At 48.7% G+C, this 22149-nt stretch overlaps 1 protein-coding gene across 8 annotated transcripts in view; it reads left to right on the forward strand.

Annotated features, from left to right (window-relative positions):
* MPRIP (myosin phosphatase Rho interacting protein) overlaps window positions 1-22149 on the forward strand; it is a 477073-nt gene that overhangs the window by 52038 nt on the left and 402886 nt on the right. For all 8 annotated transcript variants that reach the window (XM_063143223.1, XM_063143225.1, XM_063143224.1 and 5 more), the window contains one exon: window positions 19712-19863. In XM_063143223.1, coding sequence (XP_062999293.1) covers window positions 19712-19863 — 152 coding nt within the window. The remainder of the gene's footprint in view (window positions 1-19711; window positions 19864-22149) is intronic.

A 22149-nucleotide genomic window follows, 5' to 3' on the forward strand; every position in this document is an offset into this window, starting at 1 on the left:
GGAGAGGAATAGGATTCAGCATAAGGCAGAGGCCTTGGTGTCCTCCCTTCCCTCCCTTCCTTGTCCCTGTGATCCGTTTACCAAGCGCAGAGAGAGAGTCAGCACGATTCTCTCAGCACCAGCTACGAGGGGGAGGGGAGCACAGTTTAGGAACGTAAGAATAGCCTTGATGCTGGATCACGTCAAGGGTCCGTCACGTCCAGCTCTCTGTTCACACAGTGGCCAACCACCTGTCGACCAGGAACCCACAAGCAGAACATGGCTCCAACCTCATAATCAGGAAAATGAGCAATCCTGCGACACCCCCCTCCCTGACACTGTCTAGAGGCCATAGGGTTGCTCTCTAAATAATGTTAAATGGTGCTGGGGTCGTTCGGTTAGGCCTGCCAGTGGCATGAAAGCATGTAGCTCTTCCCTGTGCCCGATTCCTGTTTTCTAAAGGAAATACTTAATAAATTAAAACGGCAACAGGAACCCTCTTCGCTGGGACTCCTCTTCGTTTGGATTCCATCAGCGGCACTTAATCAGCTCCTTTGCGGGCTCTTTTGTCCGTCTGTCCCCTTCGCCGCTCAGCTATGCTGTGTTGCTCTAATCCCCTAAAAGCTTGGGTTAGGGTAATGAAAATTGATGTTACGTAAATAAAACACTTTATTGTGGTGGATCGGATGGGAGAAGCAAAGTTGGCTAGATCCGCCAGCACTGGAGGCAGGACCTGTTTTTAAAAGAGAGGCCTTTGTCATAGAGTCATAGAATCATAGAATAGCAGAGTTGGAAGGGGCCTACAAGGCCATCAAGTCCAACCCCCTGCTCAATGCAGGAATCTACCCTAAAGCTGGGAGACCGAGAATCCTACATTCTCAGTCTCCTACCTATTAAGGCTACACGAGGGACAGAGGAAGCTGCAGGGTACCTTTTATACATCGGCTAGCATTATTATTATTATTATTATTATTATTATTATTATTATTTATATAGCACCATCAATGTACATGGTGCTGTACAGAGTAAAACAGTAAATAGCAAGACCCAGCCGCATAGGCTTACATTCTAATAAAATCATAATAAAACAATAAGGAGGGGAAGAGAATGCAAACAGGCACAGGGCAGGGTAAGCAGGCACAGGGTAGGGTAAAACTAACAGTATAACAGTATAACATGATCTCCTGAGGTCTTTCTCATCAATGGTTCGCTCCCTAATCCGTTGAACTGGAAATGGCAGGGTTGCGTTTGTTTGTGTTCAGTTTTTTTTTGTTAGTTTCAAAAACTTCCGATGGCACTTTTCATGTAAAAGAAATAATAATCCCCAAACGGTGTACAATATAAAACCACAATAAAATACAATGAAACCCATATTTAGAACAATGTTAGAAACAATAATAAAATCTTAATTAAAATAACTTCTTGACTGTTAGAGCAGTATGACAATGGAATCAGTGACCTAGGGAGGTGGTGGGCTCTCCCACACTAGAGGCCTTCAAGAGGCAGCTGGACAACCACCTGTCGGGGATGCTTTAGGGTGGATTCCTGCACTGAGCGGGGCGTTGGACTGGATGTCCTCATAGGCCCCCTCCAACTCTACTATTCTATGATTCTATGAACTGGGGGTCGCTGACAGTGTTAACAGTCAGGAAAACACCTGGGCAAATAAAAGGTGTCTTCAGTTGATGGCGGAAATGCTCCACACCAGGAGCCTGGCTGATCTCAGTGGGGAGGTGACCCCACATCGTGGGTGCTACTGTTGAGAAGGCCCTGCTCCACACCACGGCCAAATGAGCTTCAGGCCCAAGTGGCCTCTGTGGCAAAGAACAGCTCTTACCAGCTTCTGCGCGACCTGCAGCTTCTGAACCAATCTCAAGGGCAGCCCCACATCAAATGCGTTACAGTAGTCCAGTCTTGAGGTCACTGTGGCCAGGCTTTCCCTGTTGAGGAATGGTCGTAGGTGCTGGCAATAGACGCTTTTTGCCATTGAGGCCGTTTCTCACGGGATAGAGGCGAGTTCAAGAGCACCCCCAGACAATATAGGGGGAGGGCAGAAAAAACCCTCCTGACCCACAACAGCCCCAAGCTGGCAGGAGGGGGCAAGAATGTCAGCAAGGGACAAAGGCCACCCTTGAAGGCAGGCTGTGTTCAAGATTAACTAAATAGGCTGAATTGTGTGCAAAAATAATCACCAAGGGCCCAATCCTAAACATGTTTAGGCAGAAAAAAGTCCAATTCCCAGCATTCCCTGCCAGCATCGCCTTGAAACTGGTGAATTAGCCAAAGATAGTGGAGCTTCTTAGGAATAATTTATATGGGGTCTGAATCATAGCTATTCTCTCCCCCACCCCCCACCCCACCCCTGCACTGCCTTACCTAAACCAGCTTTGCAAAATCAGTGCACCAAAGCTACAAGACCACAAGAATCTCTACTGGCCTTTGCAGGCCTGACATCAACTGTTAAAACTTCCCTGCCTGGTCGCCCGAGGTGATCCTCAACTCATCCTAGGTGACCAGGTGACAACAACGATTCATAGCCTTGCTCCAAACGGCACGCTCGCGAACCACTTCTGCTTCACAAGGACCTCATTTGTGGCCTCCGGTTTAACTGCTGCTATTTTTACTTCCATTGCAGAAATAAACGGTCTCTTAGCAACTTCCTTTCCTGTCTCTCTCTCTCTCTCTCTCTCTCTCTCCTTACACCCCCATCCCATCCCCAAATTATCTTTCCTCTCAAAGATTTGTTTTCCAACATCCTGTCTGTGCATTTTAGATCCGAGGGGGGTTATGTGTGGGGGGTGGAGTTTGGGGGTGGGGGGTGGGGAGAGACGCCTTTTAAATTGTCCATAAGCTCTGGGGGCACCGTAGACCCCACCTGCTCAGAGGAGGGGGGTGGGTGGGTGGGGGTGAATGTGGTTTGTGTGTGTAGCTGGGAAAATGAGAAGTAAATACTCAATTAGGCAGGCGTCCAGCACTCCCAAATAAGCCTGGGGTGGAGGGATGGACAAGAATGGGTGGGGGGGAGTCCTGCGTCCAAACTTTTTGAATGCCTGAGAAAAACCAGCAGCGCCCTAAGGCAAGATCCGAGGTTGTGCGTTTCCCACAGACTCTGAAGGCTTCTGCTGACCAGGAAGGGCCAGAGGCCTTGGAGGACAGCGAAATTCCCACATCAAATGCTAATAATGGGACACTAAAACTCTCCTTAGCAGCAATAACATGAGGCAAGGAATAAAGGCAGTTTCAGTCCTCTCTTCGATCCCTGCCGCCCTTCAAGCATTTGTCGTCAACTCTGAACGGAATTTCAAATCACGCACACAAGCACACACACAAAAGGACACCCCCCCCCACATACACACACACTTTTTTTTGTGCAGCAGGAAGTAGTCAAAGTTTTGTCATATTGTTCAGGATCGGCAGAGGATCTCGGATTTCTTTGCTGAAAACAACAGAATGAAATTTAATAGGGATAAATGCCAAGTTCTACATTTAGGAAATAGAAACCAAAGGCACAGTTACAAGATGGGGGATACTTGGCTCAGCAATACTACAAACGAGAAGGATCTTGGAATTGTTGTAGATCGCAAGCTGAATATGAGCCAACAGTGTGATAGGGCTGCAAGGAAGGCCAATGATATTTTGGGCTGCATTAATAGAAGTATAGCTTCCAAATCGCGTGAGGTACTGGTTCCTCTTTATTCAGCCCTGGTTAGGCCTCATCTAGAGTATTGCGTCCAGTTCTGGGCTCCACAATTCAAGAATGACGCAGACAAGCTGGAGCGTGTTCAGAGGAGGGCAACCAGGATGATCAGGGGTCAAGAAACAAAGCCCTATGAAGAGAGACTGAAAGAACTGGGCATGTTTAGCCTGGAGAAGAGAAGATGGAGGGGAGACATGATAGCACTCTTCAAATACTTCAAAGGTTGTCACACAGAGGAGGGCCAGGATCTCTTCTCGATCCTCCCAGAGTGCAAGACACAGAATAACGGGCTCAAGTTAAAGGAAGCCAGATTCCAGCTGGACATCAGGAAAAACTTCCTGAGCGTTAGAGCAGTACGACAATGGAACCAGTTACCTAGGGAGGTTGTGGGCTCTCCCACACTAGAGGCCTTCAAGAGGCAGCTGGACAGCCATCTGTCAGGGATGCTTTAGGGTGGATTCCTGCATTGAGCGGGGGGCTGGACTCGATGGCCTTGAAGGCCCCTTCCAACTCTGCTATTCTATGATTCTATGATTCTCCTCCTTTCCGCCCTAGTGTCCGTAGCTTTTGCGTGTTCCTCTCTCCCCACCCACCCGCAGGGCTCCTATGCCTTTAAATATTGGCATTGTGGATTCAACAGGTACAGCACAGCAGGCAGACTTTTTAACACGTATGGGGATATCCTTTAGGACAGGAGTGACCAGATCTCACAAGATCTACTTCGTTTCTGGGGGGGGTTCCAAGTGAAAAAATAGTGTCTTCGGGTGCAGACATGCACAAGATTTAAGGAACGGAGTCTTCTGAGCGCGTGCTCAGCCCAGAAATTTGTTCTCAGAGCCGAAATTAAGCTCGCTAAACAACCCCATTCCTGGCTCTTCATTTCAGCAGCCCAATTCAGGGTAGGGGAGCATTTTTCAGTTGGGTTGAGCAGTTGGGATTTGGGAACCCTTGCTGATTTACTGCAAATCATCCAGAGATATATCAGTAGGCCCCTGATATATCAATATGTCCTCTGTGGCGAATTTGGCCCTGCGAGGCGAATGGGGTGGGTGTTACATCTCTTTTTGTGCTTTTTGAGCAAAAGAACCCTTTTGAGTCGTGCAAATTCAAGATGGCTGTATCCTTCTATTAATTTCTTTGATTCCTCTTACGAAAAAAAAGGAGGGGAAATGAGACCCTCCTTTTCAGAGTTCTGAGGGTCAGATATAATTAGTTCTCCGCTTCCTTCCATCCATTGAAGAAGGCTTGGCAGCCATCGATGCACAAAACAGATGTTGTGAGGAAGCCCCGGGTTTCGTATCGCTGAACTCGCGCTAGGTTCAGTTGACGCAAGTTTGCTAGTGAAGCCAAACGCTTCTTAATAGCGGATGCTGCCGGCTAGCTTTTGCTGTAGGGGACCGGGCTGCAGAATCTCAGGCCACGGGGCCAAACCCGGCCCACTTAGGTCCCCAATCCAGCCTTCCCGTGTTAGTTAACCACGCCTCTTTGCCGCCGCCACCCATCACAGTTAGGTTTTCCAACTTTGGGGCAGTTTCCCCCCTGTTCGAAGGAGTTGAAACGCCTCTCCCGAGGCTTAATTACTGGCTGAAAATGTTTTAAGCCCAAACATGCTGCGTTTTGGAGTGTTTCGGCCCCATCCTTTTTGCCTCCGGTTCTGTCCACCACTGGGCTGTGGCCCCCGGGAGCTTCCCTGAAATTGGATCTAGCCCTTGGGCTGAAAGAGGTTCTATACTGATTGTTTGCATCTGCTGTAAGTCTTAGAGGAAACTTTTTCCGCATCTGCCAGGTTAAATCTGGCATCTCTGGGTATGTGTCCACACCACAACAGGGTGCTCACGGCTCTTCCTGAGAGACCCGGGTCCTGCTCCGTCTCCTTACTGCTGCCGCCTGTTCACCTGCCCTCCCCAAGCGTGGGAGGAATGACCGGAGCAAGGGGACGGGTAGCGGTCCAGCTTGGGCACGGAGCAAGAGGGCACCGATGACAGGGACAAGGAAGGGGGGCCGCTCAGGGAACGCGTTCCCTCTTGGGGTGTTCTGCCCAAACCTAGAGAACTCCCGTTGACTTCTGGGCCGCTCTGAAATCCTCTGTGGCAAAAAATAATAATGCCGATTTGCTGCCAATTTTCGGCACCAAACCTTTACGGATCCCTGCAACAGTCAGGGTTAGCTTGTTATCAAGTGAAATAAGGCCGTGGCTGCAGGAGGGGGCATCCGAGGGGCAAAAGCAACCTATGGATCTCCTGAGGGTTCCCCACACCTGCACTGAGTCTTTTGCTCTTGGTCTTTTGCTTTGCCTCGCTCTGGTTCAAAAGGAGTCGCGTCAGACTTCCCCTCCTCCCCGTACCAGGTTTGTTGGGTTCCTAGCTTGCCATCTCTTCTTCCTTGAATGAAATACCTTTGGAACCTTCTCCCTCAGGAAATACACGTGGCCCCATCTGTTTTGAGAACTTCGAAGGAAAAGAAGCCTGTGCAGGCGTTTTTATTTCGTTCCGCTTTTTATTATTAGACAGTTGGTTTTTTATTGACTGCTTTGGATGTATTCGTGATTCTAAGTCAAGTTTGAAGGGGGTTTAATGGTTTTTGTTTCATTGGAGGGTTGTATACACTTGCGTTTGTTGTTGTGTGCTTATGTACTGCCTTGGGAGGACAACTGTGCCCTAAAAGGCAGTATATAAATTAGACGATAAATGAAATAAATAAACGGTCATCTGCCCAGGTTGTCTTGGTTCCTTCCTTAGCTCCTTTTGCACGTGTTGGGTCTGCGTCAGAGTCGCACAGCGTGTTAATTGTGTTGTTTGCGTTCTTGTATTGTCTGCCACCTAGACAATTGTCTAGCGTGCCGTTTATTTGTTTCCCAATTAAAAAGCTTTTCTCAGCTGGGGCTCTTTTGCTTTTTATCTCCGAACTGGCTGAGCGTGCGCCCATGGTTCTTTGAGTTTGGCTTTTCCGGTGTCTCTAAAATGGATCGGTTGTTTTGAAAACGGGTGGCGGTGAGAAGCCAATTTCTAGTACGCTTGCCGTTGGATTGTCTTCAAAATGAACTTGGGAGATGCGCAGTTTGGTGGCCGGGATGGCTTCGTCTCCACAACTCTGGTTTTGATTTTGAGGTGCTGAACTGGAAAATAAATACCGAGCACCAGTTCTGCTCCACAGAACTGCGTCGGGGTGGGAGATACATTATTGTGATGTCCTTGTTAGGAATATAGGAAGCTGGATTAGACTGGCTCCCTAGAGTTTCAGAGAGGAGCCTTTCCCAGGCATACCTAGAGATGCAGCATGCAACGCCTTTGCTGAGGGGACTGCACGGTCTGCCTGTTTGCTGCCAGGGCAGGTTATTGTACAAAGCCCTAAACAGCTTGGGACCAGGACCCCTGAGAGAATGCCTTCTTCCTTACCGACCTGCCTGGTCGCTGAGGTCATCTGAGGAAATGTTCCTGGTGGTTCCACATGGACCTATGATCCAATTGGAGTCCACCAAGAGAAGAGCCTTCAGTGTGGTGGCCCCCTTCCTGTGGAATTCCCTGCCTTTGGCGGTCAGGCAGGCACCAAGGTTGTGTTTCCTCCAGCGCCTCCTGAAAGTGTCGTTGTTTCATGAAGCTTCCCTTGAGTGACCAGCCGGGGTTGTACCAGAACCCGGGTTTAATCAAAACTCTGTTCTTTTTTTTAATTTTATTTTTAGTAATTTTCATATCGTGTTTTTATTCTTTTATTCCATCTATTGTTCACTGCTCCAAAATCTCTTGGCTGTGGAGCGGTATATAAATAGTGCAAATAAATAAATAAATAAATTCCATGCATTCAAGGTGGGACTTTCTTCTTGAAAAGCTGAGCAGCAACCCTTTTCGCGTTGCTTCCCTTTCTTTTCACGCCCTCCCCTTAATATTCAATGGACCCCGCGGTTCTTCTGCTCAGTCATTACGTAAACACTGTCTGCAGGCCTTTGAAGCAAAGTTCCGTGGTGGCCACTAATCCCATTTAAAAACAACGCCCTGGGACGCCTCCCTCTCCCCTCTTGCCTTGGGAGTTCCCTTCTCTTATGGAAGATCCAGGCTTTTAAGCCCCTTTGTTAGAAGTCTAGGATGCTCCTTCTCCACTCCATCCTTTTTCTGAGCCACCGGTGTCCTTAAGTCACCATGACCCCATTAAACTCGAGCGACTTCTGGCACTTGGGGAAAAAGGCCGCGGAACGGCGCTGAACGTGGGAACCGACAACCCAGCGCTCGTCCCACTGAATGCAGTACGGGCTACGCTTTAGTCTTATTCCTAGGGGGGCGGCGATTGGGGAGCGAAACCAGAGCCCCACTGTTGGTTCTTTGGGAGACACACTTGCTTTTGGCCGCTCCGACTGGAGGAGCTTGTGAAACATCCGGCATCATTGTCTGCCTGACGATCCCAGCCAAGCAGGAAATGCTGGATTTCTCATAAGGAAGAGGGTGCCGGGATTAATGATCTTTCCATCCCAATTTGGCAGTTGTAGCGGCCTCCAATTTAAGCATCTGAGCTGCTGGGGGAGCAATTTTGAACCTCTTGAGAATGTCGCTAGTAGATCATAGAATCATAGAATCGCAGAGTTGGAAGGGGCCTACAAGGCCATCGAGTCCAACCCCCTGCTCAATGCAGGAATCCACCCTGAAGCATCCCTGACTGATGGTTGTCCAGCTGCCTCTTGAATGCCTCTAGGGTAGGAGAGTCCACAACCTCCCTAGGTAACTGATTCCATTGTCGTACTGCTCTAACAGTCAGGAAGTTTTTCCTGATGTCCAGCCGGAATCTGGCTTCCTTTAACTTGAGCCCGTTATTCCGTGTCCTGCACTCTAGGATGATCGAGAAGAGATCCTGGCCCTCCTCTGTGGGGCAACCTTTCAAGTATTTGAAGAGTGCTCTCATGTCTCCCCTCCATCTTCTCTTCTCCAGGCTAAACATGCCCTGTTCTTTCAGTCTCTCCTCAAAGGGCTTTGTTTCCAGACCCCTGATCATCCTGGTTGCCCTCCTCTGAACACGCAGATGTCAGCCTTGGTTTGGTTGTCGTCCTGCCAAACGTACGTGGGATTCTCTGTTGTCTTTCATGCGGATGGATCTTGGAGCACTTGGTCTTGGAGGGTAGGGGGTTTGGGGAAGACCTTTGCCTCTGGCTGGGCGGGTTCCCTAAATTCAGATGAGGGATTTTTCTCCCTGTACCTGGGTCCCTTTCTTCTGCCTTTGTTCCTGACTTGTTCTGCAGCTTTGACCCTGTTCGCAGAATGCCGTTCCTTGTCAATCAATTTAAGAAACGTTAGTCAATTATTGATCAGATTTCATCGTAACATTTTTCTAAAGCAGAAACGTGTATTTTTCTTTTTAAAAAACAATATGCGAATGTGTTGTGGAGTCTGAATCACGCACCCTTCCTGTGTGTGGGAGGAGCAACGCCCCTTCTGAGTGCTTTATTTATTTTTATTTATTTCTTACATTTATATCCTGCCTTTTCCCTTAGGGAGGCCAAGGTGCCCTATGTGATCCTCTCCATTTTATCCTCGCGACAACCCTATGAGGTTGTTTAGGCTGAGAGTCACTGACTAGCCCAACGTCACCCCGTGAGCTTCATGGGTGGATGGGGGCTAGAACCCAGATCTCCTGAGTCGCAGTCCAATGCTCTAACCACTACACCACACTGGTTTGGTCAGTTTTATCATTTCCACCCAAATACATTGACTGATTAATTAGTGGCACCTAACTCCAGAGATGGTCAGATTTCAACTTCGTGGGATCCATACTGGTTGCTGTTGTGATGATGATGACCCTAAGGTTGTAGTCCAGCACATCTGGAAGGCACCAGGATGGGGTAGGTGATCTACTGCAACGTATGAGCCAGAAACCGCGCTCTAAAAGCATCCAGCATAGCTGCACCAAGACCAAGTCAAAAGGAAGTTGCAGAACTTCGAGGCTTGGAAGTACGTGATGGCCATACCAGGGGACCCTTTTTTACCCGCCACTCTTAAACCGTCGCGAGTCAGAAATCCTTACCTACTAAAAATCACCCAGAGATCTACTGGTAGTTCTCAGCCATTCCCAAGGAAAAAAATATTCAGCAGTTGTTGAGATCTTGCCAGGTCTACACTTTGTCATCACAAGCGCTAGAAGCATGCCTTTACAAATAACGGAATGATAGGCCAGGTTCTGCATCCGGTACTGGAGACCTTGGCCTTTCTGGGCCACATAGAAGTGTGTTCACATCCGTAGGCCCCCCTAGAATCCACGCTGTCCCAATTGCGACGTGGTGCCTTCCGCCCTGTCACTGGGAAGGGAAGCAGAGATGGGGTTTTCCCCCTCTGCCATCACCGCCCAAAGTGGTCCATGTGTTATTAGTGTCTCTCTTCGGCTTCCTCCTTTGACATAAAGCCTGCCTGGCTTCAATTGCATTAAATGCCAGTATAATTTATGGTTCTTACGCTGAAACAGGCCTGTGTTGAGTAAAAGCCTGCAGGGAATCGCTGGTGGGTTTCTTTCGTTTCCATTTCATGTCAGAATCGCTGGGAAAATGCTGTTCCTGAATGCCCCCAGGAACAGTTCTGGGAAGGTTTAGAAGTGGAGAGTGGGATCCATTTATTTGGGGGTGTGAGGTCGTCTTGGCTTTTGCAAGTTTGTTCTGGAGCTTTTTAAAAAAAATTCTGAAAGTTGCAAGCTACTCTTTGACCAAAGGGACGTTTTTCTCTACATACCTACTAGTTGCACACTGGAGCGAGCTGTTCAACAATTAGCCCAACATCAAACACAACGGTTGTGTACTTAGAATGACTGGTGCTAATTTAGTTTGCATTCTCTGCATAATTAATCTTTGCTTCAAAACTGAACAAACTTGGATTTTTTTTTCCTCTGGCAAAGGGAGAAGGCCGGGTGCGAAAAGCTTATGGAAAAGTTGTAAACAGATGGAATTCTAAAGAAGCTGTACGAAGAACTGTCTATTCTGGGAATCTATAGTTCTGCCATCGAAGAAGCTGGTACTGGAGTTTCAGGGTGCAAACTCCTTTTGTAGTGAATCTCCCTGTGATGCTGTTTGATTCCTTTCTCTAGTCCATTTTAACTCCTCTTTTTTTAAAATTTATTCCAGAGTACCATTAAAACAAACCCAGCCAACTTCTTCCAGCCTGCTTATTGTAGAATGTTCCTACGATGTTTGCAGCTGCTGGTTGATTCTGGAACTCGCTTTGTGTTGAAGGACTTGCACCAGGGTGTAATTATGCAGGACTCTGTGGGTGTTGTTGTTTTTTGTCAAAAAAAACCCTCCCTCTTTCATCCCTCCTTATTGGGATTTGTTAGGATGAATAGCTTTGGATCCTACTTGAATGGCAGCATTTTCTCTGCTCCGTTTGATTTGCAAGCTAGTCCTGTGGCATTGAGCAAAGTGAGCAACTTTTTTTGCCTCCGGGTTTTGCTTTTATTCCATAAGCAGCTTTGGGAAATTAATGCCCTTCCAGGAGAGAGTCTCTTGGCTTCTGTTGGGACTCGGCATTTTGGGCCAACGTGGTGAACGGGGATGTGTTACGTGAAGGCAGGAACAAAAGTTATACCTGATACTCCCGCAAAAAGTGGTCGTAGGTTAATGTGTTTTTATATGGAGTGAGGAAATAAGCCGAATGCGGAGGGGCCTGAGCGAGAATTCTCCGTGGGGATCTATCCTCCAACTGTCACTTCCCATTGAGCTTTTTCGGAAAATCGAAATACAAGAGGCAGTTTATCAATAATTGCATTTATATTTGGACTGAAGTATTTTATTGATTTTTAGTTGATTATATTAATTGGCTAAAAAGCCTTTTGATAGATTGAAAGGTTTCCCAATTAAATTGGGCAGCAGATTTAGATGATGACGACGACGACGACGACAATGATGATGATGATGATGATGATGCAAATACTGATAAAAACTGAAGCTGGCAACCCCGATGTTCTCACCTCTGGTGATGGATGGAAACACAACAGCCGTGGAAATAAGCCCACAAAAATATTCTCCAGCCCGCTTACCTGGACACACTGAGGCCTGGCAGAGGAGGACAGCGGCAACAGCAAACTGTCTTTCAACTTTACAACAACCAGCCCAGCTTGGTTGTCTGGAAATAATTCTTTCTCACTCCAGGAGGGCATTTACAAACCTGAATTACAGGTTTTGGGGGTTAGGTAGGAGAAGGGTCTGGGGCGGGGTGGAGGCTCTCCCACATACCCCAGGGTGAGAGGCAGGGAAGCAAGAAGAGTTGGGGAAAGGCAGGGGAAAGGACCCCAAGGGGAATTCCAAGTGGGAACCAAAAATGGCGCAGAGAATCGGTGCGCTGCTGTCATTTTATGTCATGTTGTCTGTCAGGGGCTTGAGAGGTGTAGCAAATGCCGGCCTGACTTCTTATCCTGCTTTTTTCATTTATGGCAGGCCTTAAAGTTCTTTCCCTCCCAAAACTGGCTCCAGAGACAGCTGTGCCACCTGATCCTTCGGGATCGTCATTCCATAAAAAGAGAGGTTAACCTAAATTTGCTCATTTTGCTCTTTCCTCCCCATTCCTTTTATAGCACATCTCTTACAAGCCGTTATCACAAAACGTAAAACTGCCTTGAATGCTTTGGCAGGAAGGCGGCGTACAAATGTCGCCACGAAGTACATTTAAAAACAACTTGGAGCCAGGTGACTTGAGAAGACTCATTGCTTTCCTTGGGTATAAAAGCCCCGGCCCGTAGGAAACTTGTGCTCAGGTGGGCACCTTCACGCAGCTGCAACCTCCACCTGAAGGTCGCTACAGGGACAGAGGTCAAATTCCTTACTCTTTTTTGGGGTGGGGGGATGTATTAGTGGATTCCAGCAGTTCAGTTCAGAAAATGTGGGTGTCTCAATAGATTGGGGTGTTACCTCCCCTGCTAAGGGGTTTTTGCCTCCCAGAGTGACTACTTAGACTTCCCTCAGAAGGAACGTGTATGGTATGCTGGCTTTTTAAAATACTTGGCTGTTCCACTTAGCTGCTCTGTTCTCCTCCTCCTCCTCCTCCTCCACGAATCCATTGGGAAAGTGATCTAAGCCAACCTCCTTTGTTGATGATTGTAGGACACCTAGGCCATTTATTTGATGGGCATCTCATAGACGATCATTTCCCCAGGTGTAATGACGTAGAACCCTCCGACTCCCATGCCGTTCGCGATATAATGGGAAGGGGCCGGAGACGAGGGGTGGCAGCTGTATCTAGTAAAGAGTAGAGCTCTCTCTCTCTCTCTCTCTGGGGTGAGTGGGAGGGGAGCTGTGTGATGCAGAAGATTTCTGCACACGAGAATCCCCATATAAGGTCAAAACAGACTCCGAAAAGATGCCGATTTGATTCCCTCGCCTCTCGAGAGAAAGAGGCTTTCGCACGGGGACCCTCGTGCCCAGCAATGCCTTAATGTTCCAACCCCACCTCCCCCACCCTGGTACCCTCGAGACGTGCAGGTCCAGCACATCTGCAGAGCCCCAGGTTGAGAGTGGCTGTTTGGGGCGATTCCACGCTTGGGACGACGCGTGCCCCCTGGAATAGCAGGGACCCGGCCTCCCTCCCTGTTTAAACTCGCACACGTCCTTGTTTACAGCAAACAGGGTGTCTTGTTGCTGTTGTAAACTTAAATATGTTGGCTGGACCCTTTTATTCCAGGTGGGATTTGCCAGAAAAATAATTCCCAGCTTTTTCCTGGGGCGCTGCAGTGTGAGAACGGGTCAGCGTGTTGCAAGGAGTTAACGGAGTCGCCCAAATGACCCGCCTGTGGAAGAGGCTGCCCGCTGTAACTCTGTATGCTTCTGGAATTGCTCCGGCGTCCTTCACATCCCAGCCTCTGCTGGATAACCCTACTGCACATCTCTGGCCATTGTGACTGGGTCGTTTAAGCGCTCTTGACGTTGGCACCATGATAGTATTACTTTCTCACTGGCTGTCGTACACAGACTCTCACCCTTTTTTGCAGTGTAACGGGGCGTGTCTTCAATTTTGAGGAGGTAGGAAGGGGGGGCTCAACCAGACATTTGGGAAACGCTAGTCTAGAAGGAGCGGGCAGCAGCGTCAAGGCCTCCTCGCCTAGTTTGGGAGATTATGAAGGTGTCCGTGCGTAGCGTGGTGTAGTGATTAGAGCAGCATTCTTCAAACCTCATGGTTTCCAGATGTGTGTGTTGGTTTATTTATTAATTTATTTACATGTATTTATAAACCGCTTACGCCTGAAGATGTCCAAGTGCGGCGGGCAGAATTCATGGGGACGTAAAAATAAAGGCCATTACATAGACTATAGACTATCTATATAAGACGTCTGGCTGCACGTCCCAGGGAAGGTTTGCAGGTGGGGTTCCGGCCTCTGCCGAAAAATAAAAAGTGATGAGCACACATCTAGTGTCAAGGGAAAGATTATTCCACATAGTGGAAGACGTTAAAAAATGTGTTGGACTAGAAGTCCAATGGCCATGTTGGCTGTGGATAATGGGGTTTGTAGTCCAATGCATCTGCAGGAGCACCAGTTTGGCAAAAGCTGTGTGAGAGTGTTTGGGGTTCCCATTCAGCTATGAGGCAAAGCTGGTGACCTCAGGCCGGTCCGTATTTTCTCTCTCTCTCTCTTTCTTAGCTGACCTCGCAGGGTTGTTGTGAGAATAAAATGAGGGGGGTATGGTGTACATTGCCTCAAGCTCCTTGGAGGAAAGGCGGAATGAAAATGTGGTGGTCGTGATGCTTAGACGGACGCGTGAGGAGGTTTTCTTCCTCCTTTTCTCTCTGGGATCTGATGGGGTTAACAGCAAGGCATCCTGGCCCAGTGATCCGCCTGCCTCTCGCTCTGCCTCTTTGCTCCGGGGCCAGCCTGATTGGCTGTTTAGACTTGCTGTCTGCCTTGAGTAAACGTTAAGCCGCTCTTAAAATGTCCCCTGGCTGAACTTGCCTTCCCGTTCCTTGAAATGCTAGGAGAAGAGACTGCATCGGTGTCGTCATCTCCCTCCCTCCCTCCCTCCCTCTGCCCCCCTCCACCACCCCCAAACAAAACCCGGATTCCACTGCTCCTTCAGTCCCCCCCCCTCTCCCCCGTCTTCTCCTCCAACATGGAAATCCAGAGAATCTGGCCCCGTGTGGTCTTCCCAGACACTTGAGTGCCCGGTTTCTCAAGCGGAGAGAGACAATCTTTTTAAACCACAGGTTCCGGGCTTTGTACCTGTACTGGGCATTTTACCTGAGACTTTGTGTACAAAGCATATGCTCTGCGCGTAGGAAAATGCCTGATTCCGAGTCAGGCTACTCATCCGTCCGCGTCGGTGTCGTCACTGCCTTGGGGCGGCTCTCTGAGCTTTCGGAGGAGTCTTTAACAGCACTACCAGACGATGTCAGGAACGGAACCCAGACCTTCCGCAGGCAAAGCTGTGGCCCGTTTTGGGGTCGCGTCAGCCTCAGAAGCTGGAGCCTGGCTTGAGTGTCTTACGATGACACACAAGTTTTGCCCTCGTTCCTTATCATCCTTCTTAAAACTGTCGGTGATGAGCCAGTTCAATGCCGCTGTGGTTCAGTTATAGTATTGGAAGAGACTGGGGTTCGTTTGTTTGTTTGTTTAAAAAAATTCATTAAAAAACTTTAAAAGTGGGTTTCGTGGCTAAAAAATCTGGCATCCTCGGTCTCAGGCAGGCCACCTCTTGAGCTGAGCTGTCAATCTGTGATGAGGCAGGGGAGCATTGAGGGTCGAAGGCAGGTGTTGGGGCCAAAGGTCAAGCCAGGATTGCAAGGCTAAACCGGGAGGCAGGACGGAAGAGTTAGCCCAAGTCAGGCCCAAAGGGCATCCAAAAGGTTGCAGGTAGACCGAGGTTACTCCAGCAAGGCTTAACCAGGACAGGAAGACCTCTTGGACTCTTTCCTGTCCAGGGAGATGCGTGGATGGTCCGGGTGGGCAGAGTCACTCCACGACCTGAGAGCACATCACTGCTCAGGTTTAGGGTCAGGGTGTTGCCCCACACAGGTCAGTTCAAGTCCTGGCCATTCCTGAGGCCATGTTTGCTACTGGTGAGGTGCTGAATATTCCCATCCATAGGTATTATAATCCTGCACCTGCAAGCAAAATTCAACCACCAGAAAAACAAAATCCTGCAAAAATCAAGGTGCATTTTATTTATATATTATTCATTAGGGCTGTGCACGGACCCCCCGATCCGCTTCGGATTCTGATCCGCAACTTCCGGATCTGCCAGTGGTCCGCTTCGCTTTGCTGCGGAGCTCTGGATCCAAATCGGAGCTCCGCAGCAGCGGCAGTGCCACCATGTAAAGCCCCCTCCCTCCTTCCCCCTTACCTGCCCCCTGCCTACTTACCTGCTCCGCCGCCGCCGCCGCATGGGTGGCGGCGGCAGGGCCAGGTAACCCCCCCCTCGCTTGGGGCCTACACTTCTGGGTTGATCTGCGGGCTCTAGTGAAGCCGGCAACGGGCCACGATGGACCGGGTAAGACCCTCCCCTCCCCCCTGCCCCCTTACCTGGCTCTGGTGCCGTTGCTGCATGGGCGGTGGCAGCACCAGGTAAGGCCCCCTTACCTTTTTTTCGGAGCTCCTGGTCGAGGCGAAGGATCCGCCTTCATCTCGATCTGCTCCGCGACGCTCTGCAGCCCCCTTGATCCTCTTCACCTCCGCCTTAAGGGGAAGCGAAGCACCCCGATCCGCTTCTGCTTCTCCAATCCAAAGAGAAGTGGAGCACTGCCCTATGATTTATTGATAACCAGCCTTTTTTCCTCTTGCGAGGGACCCAAAGCGGCTTGCATGATTGTTACATCGTGGGATATAAATGTAATAATAAATAAAGGCCCTGTGGGCAAGGTGTGGGAAAAAAGATCAGCCTGGGGCCATGGGGGCCATGGGGCATTAGACTTCTAACTCTCTGCAGAGGGAAGGCAATGCCAGTATTGCCAACAGTGATGCATTATTATCATCATCATCATCATCATTATTATTATTATTATTATTTTATAGAAAATGTTGATTCGGAACATTTTTGGAGGCCTCCCGTCTCAAATATTCCCCAGTAGTCCAAAGCAGATGAACACACATAGGAGTGAAAAGCACACGTAGCGTGGCTTAAATGTTAAATTCAAACAATTCAACCCTTTTACTTACCATTTTTAATGGAAATATTTGTAAATATTTTAAGACACCAGATACACTTCCCTTCCATTGTTTAAACGTGAAGATAAACAGAATGAAGACACTGAGAAGTTAACATAACAACCCAAGCTTTCCCAGTTTGCCAGAGTTTCATTTCCTGGTCGTCCTGCAGTTAATCTTCCGTTTGCCTTCGCCAACCAGGCGGGCGACAACTGAAAAGCCTGGTTTACATGAAAAAAAAAGCAAAGCAAAGCAAAAACAATGATGGTAATAATTCTGATTTTGAATTTTTATAGCCATATTACGTGTTCAAAGCACTTCGCGTGGGTTATCGCAGTACTCCTCACAACAATCCTGTAAGGAAGGCCGGTATTAGTCTCAGGGACGACGGCGACAATTTCTTTCCAGTCTGAGTAACTTTGGGGTGTGTTCACCAATAAGGGTTCACCAATAGGTCCGTTCCCTTGCTGTATGAATCTGCAATTTTTCAAATTCCGCTCAAAAATTCACATTTAAATATCCATTTTAGACATATTTTGATGCGTTTTGGGAGCTGAGCACTACATTGGTGCATTTGGGAAGGCCGTGTTTGTCTTTCCACTATTCACCAATAGTTTATTAGTTTTTTTGTGTTGTTTTCCCTCTCATTCTAAAATGTCGAAAATTCCTCTCCTGAAGTTTAGTTACTGGCAATAAGAGCTTTAAGCCACAATAAGATAGTATTTTCCCCATTTTTGGCCCCATCCTTTTTGTATGCTTTAAGGTGGATTCCTGCATTGAGCAGGGGGTTGGACTCGATGGCCTTAGAGGCCCCTTCCAGCTCTACTATTCTAGGATTCTATGATCAGGAAAAAGGTCTTGACTGTTAGAGCAGTACGACAATGGAGCCAATGACCTAGGGAGATGGCGGGCTCTCCCACACTAGAGGCATTCAAGAGGCAGCCGGACAGCTGTCTGCCAGGGATTCTTGAAGGTGGATTCCTGCATTGAGCAGGGGGTTGGTCTCGATGGCCTTATGGCCCCTTCCAACTCTATGATTCTGTGCCTTTTGGCCCTGCCCACTATTTAAATGTGGCCTTGGAGAGCTTCTCCGAAATCATTTCCAGCCCTCTACCTGAAAGAGGTCTCCCACCTCTGCAAAGTAGCCATCAAAACAGCTCTGGGCTGGCTTGTTCTGGAAACTACGTTGGGCTCCACGATTTCTTCCTCTTCTTTTTGACTCCCGCGATGTGTTTCACAGAGGGAGGTGGGCGCTCGTAAGGAGAGCCTGATCCTCCTGCATAGGCAGATCCCAGCGGTCGGATGGAGTAAGGAGTGTTGCCCACCACCTCTTCTTTTATCCTTCTGCTCCTTTTGGGAGGCTTGTCTTGCATCCTTTCCAAGTTGCCTTGGAAGCTTTACAATGGCTTGTAGAAATAGAAAATACAGCAAAGCATATTGTGTGTGTGTGTGTGCGTGTGTGTGTTACCTTGTGGACTCGGGGTGGTGATTCAGAAGATCTCTTCCAGAAGAGAATGCTGCGTGCACCAACTTTTCAATTTATTTATTTCTGTCTTGGCAAGGCGACGCCGGCCGTGGGGGCGTTTTTTTGTGTATGTAAACACAGATCAGCTGTGCCCCAGGGAAATTCTAATGAAGCATCTCCTTGGCTTCTTATTCCTCCCACGACGCTGTTTGTGCCACATTCGCTAGTGCGCCGGCTGCTTTCTCCACCACTCCTTCCCAGCGTGTTGGGAAGGAAGCAAGGAGGATGACAATTTATGGCTGCCATTGCACTGACGAACGAAACCACCTGAGATGGTTTGCAGCCTTCCCCAATTGGATGCCCTCCAGGCGTGTTGCACCACAACTCCCGGCATGCCCCAGCCAGCCAGGCCCGACACATCTGGAGGGCATCAGGTTGGGATAGGCTGCGGTTTAACTTCACTAGAAAGCTACTCTTTTGGAAGCCTGAGGTTTCCAAAGGGTTAATGGCAAAGGCATGCTTTAGAATTAAAATGGGAGCCATGCTGTGTTGTTGCACCCCAAAAAGTGTTTGTTTCTGAGTTTGAGAAAGAGCTGCCAACGCCTAGAGGAGTCCTTGACATTATACACACGTGAAGAACGAGAGAGAGAGAGAGAGACTGACTCTGTTCGAAGTGGGTCTCTGGACTGAGGGAAGGCAGACCCTGAGCAGCAACTGCTACAGGCACACAACGGACACCCTCCTTTCAGAAAATAATTCTGCGGCGCCTCTATACAGGGAAACCATTGGTATGATCATGCCTGAAGCAGACATGATAGGATTATCAACCTCCCACAAAGGCCTAGATCAGCCTTCCCCAACCTGGGGCGCTCCAGATGTTGGACTACAACTCTGCATTCTGGGAGATGCAGTCCAACACATCTGGAGCGCCCCAGGTTGAGGAAGGCTGCTATAGGGCATCTATTTGGGTGGCACACTACTCGTAGGGATTCATTAGACCAAAGTGAAGATTTGAAGGGTCCATTTGTCTGCTGTTTCCTCCCATGTACAAATGAAGAGACGTTTCCGTATCTGGGGCAGTGACCCACCTTTTGTAACAGGGAAAACAGTTATATGTGTATTCCTACATGCGCGTGATGAAGGTTCCTCTGTTCCTACAGCAAGCAAAAGAGGTCCCCGAAGACTTGTGTATTTCAGAAAACAACAACAGTAAATTAGCATGGATTGATTGTATTTCTATACAACCCAAATAGTTGGAGCTCTCTGAGTGGTTCGCAAAGTAAAACCTGCTGAGACCGAAAATCAAGCGAAAGGCATTCAATTAGTAGCCTCCTGTTCTTCTAATTGTATGATAACTGTACTTATTTAGAAGTTGCTTCTCTCTGATGCTCTACAGGAAACGGAACACGAAAAGACGGTGGGTGTGCGGGTGTGCTCTTTTTCACTTCTCACAACCTTTCCCTCTTTTCCTCTTTTCCTTGCAGCCGACCACGCTGCCACAGGGCACCATCAACATGAACCAGTGTACGGACGTCGTAGACGGAGAGAGCAGGACTGGGCAGAAGTTCTCCCTTTGCATCCTGACACCCGAGAAGGAGCATTTCATCCGAGCCGAGAACAAAGAGATCATCAGTGGGTGAGTGGTGAGGCGGCTGAGGCTGGGAGGGAGCCGGCCGGCCGTGCAGAACGCCTCGCGTGCCAACCAGGGGGCGGGGGAGGGCTCTTTGGGTTGCAGCCTGAGAGGGCAAGAGACACCCGCGTATTTAGAGAGGGGGCGTTTCTGGATCTGGCGTTGTTCAGCACCCATTTTGTTCAGGGGCTCCCAAGTCCCGAATCCCAGGGGCTGAGTTGGACAATGTCCATGCCATGGAGGCTGGTGGGTCCCAATCTCAGTAGGGTGGTGACCTGCTCCGGGTTTCAGTCAGAACCAGTCAGTACTCCAGAAAGCTCCTTTAGGTTTCTGATTGAAACTCGGATTCACAACCCTACTGATGTCGGAATCACCAGCCTAAAGCGCCACCCCGCCACACGGTTCTTTTCTGCCAGCACACAGGATGGGAATAAACGGTCCAGAGACACTCGCTCTAAGGAAACTAATAGACACCTGAAATTCTGAGAGCACAGCTAGTCATGGAACTACGTAGGTTGATCCCCATGAATAAATCAAATCTTCATTCAAACCCTGTCCTAAGAGGGCAGTTCATCCTTGCCCAAAGAAACCTGCAAGGTTGGCTGGGCTGAGAGATTTGAATTCAGTTCTGAGTCAAACACTTCCAACTGCTTTTAAGATGTCCTTAGAAGACCACTCTGGCCGTGAGTTCAGATTTGCAGCTGAAATTCTAAAGACTATGTTGTTGGGTTAACTCTGGGCTGTTTAAGCCTTAAACAACCCAGAGTTCCAGGTTCAGACGTCACGATAACAGCCCAGGAATGGGGCTGGGATTCCGTTCTTCAGTTGTTGATTGAAAATGGAAGCCACAAGTGTGCAAGGGACACTGCGTTTGTCCGCTCCCACCCGGACACAGGAATTCCTGGATTAAACCACCCAGGAATTGCCAGTTCATGCAAACCGGGTCAGTTGGTCAGCATTGTCTTAATTTCTGCTGACAAAACCCAAAGTAAGCTCTTGAGTATTAAAGAGGAGAGACTGAAAGGACTGGGCATGTTTAGCCCAGAGAAGAGAAGATTGAGGGGAGACCTGATAGCACTCTTCAACTACTTGAAAGGTTGTCACGCAGAGGAGGGCCAGGATCTCTTCTCGATCCTCCCAGGACATGGAATAATGGGCTCAAGTTAAAGGAAGCCAGATTCCAGCTGGACATCAGGAAAAACTTCCTGACTCTTCGAGCAGTACGACAATGGAACCAGTGACCTAAGGAGGTGGTGGGCTCTCCCACACTAGAGGCCTTCAAGAGGCAGCTGGACAACCATCTGTCAGTGATGCTTTAGGGTGGATTCCTGCATTGAGCGGGGGGTTGGACTCGATGGCCTTATAGGCCCCTTCCAACTCTACTATTCTATGATTCTATGAAAAAGTGAGGGCTTAAATTCCAGAATAGATAGAGGGGATGCCATTTTAATATTGTCTGTGGGGTGCCAGAATGCTGGAGGGTTGGCCCTAAATTTTCCAGTACTATTTGGCATCTTTCAAGTATTGTTTTAGAAACCCGGGCGGATGTGAATGATTGAGGACTAGGAGCATGTTCAGTTCTAAGTGCTGCCCCAGCGGCAGACGAGCTCAGCGGGCGTCTGTAGAGCAAAAGCGGCAACTAATTGTGATGGAACCGCAGCAGGGCGGCAGCCCCTGTATTCATTTCACATCTGTCGTTCGTTACTTTCCCCCATCTTAAACCTGTAGATCCTGAAACATTTCAGGTGTAAAAACTGGAGTGGCATTAAAACGAGCAGAACAGAAAGGGAAGGGAAGGGAGAGGCTCTGGAATTGGACCTGACCTGTTTGGCAGGATTTGCTTGTTGCTTTGTCGCCCTGCCACGGCTGCCCTGCCCAGCGGGGTCCCGACGTGCAGGAATGAATTGCTTTCTGGATTTTCTCGGTGGTGCTGTAGCCGGCGTAACAGCGACCCCGTCCCAACGCCGCCTTGGAGAACCGTTCTCACGCCGGTCGCCTCATCGTGACACTTATTTATTTATTTATTTATTACATTTTTATACCGCCCAATAGCCGAAGCTCTCTGGGCGATTCACAAAAATTAAAACCATCATAAAACAACCAAACAACTTGTTGCCTAAAGAAAAGTTGCAAGGGTTTAAAAGTAAATGTAAACAGTGGCAGGACTTGTATTGTTAGGATGAAACCCGAATCGGTCACAAATGGGAAGAAATCGGCTGGTTATGTGACCTCGGAAAGAAATCCCCCCGCCCCCCCCGGTTCGTCGCCATGAGAGTTTTCCTGCTGCAAAAC

The sequence above is a fragment of the Elgaria multicarinata genome, chromosome 17 (genome assembly GCF_023053635.1).
Source record: "Elgaria multicarinata webbii isolate HBS135686 ecotype San Diego chromosome 17, rElgMul1.1.pri, whole genome shotgun sequence".
Lineage (NCBI taxonomy): Eukaryota > Metazoa > Chordata > Lepidosauria > Squamata > Anguidae > Elgaria > Elgaria multicarinata.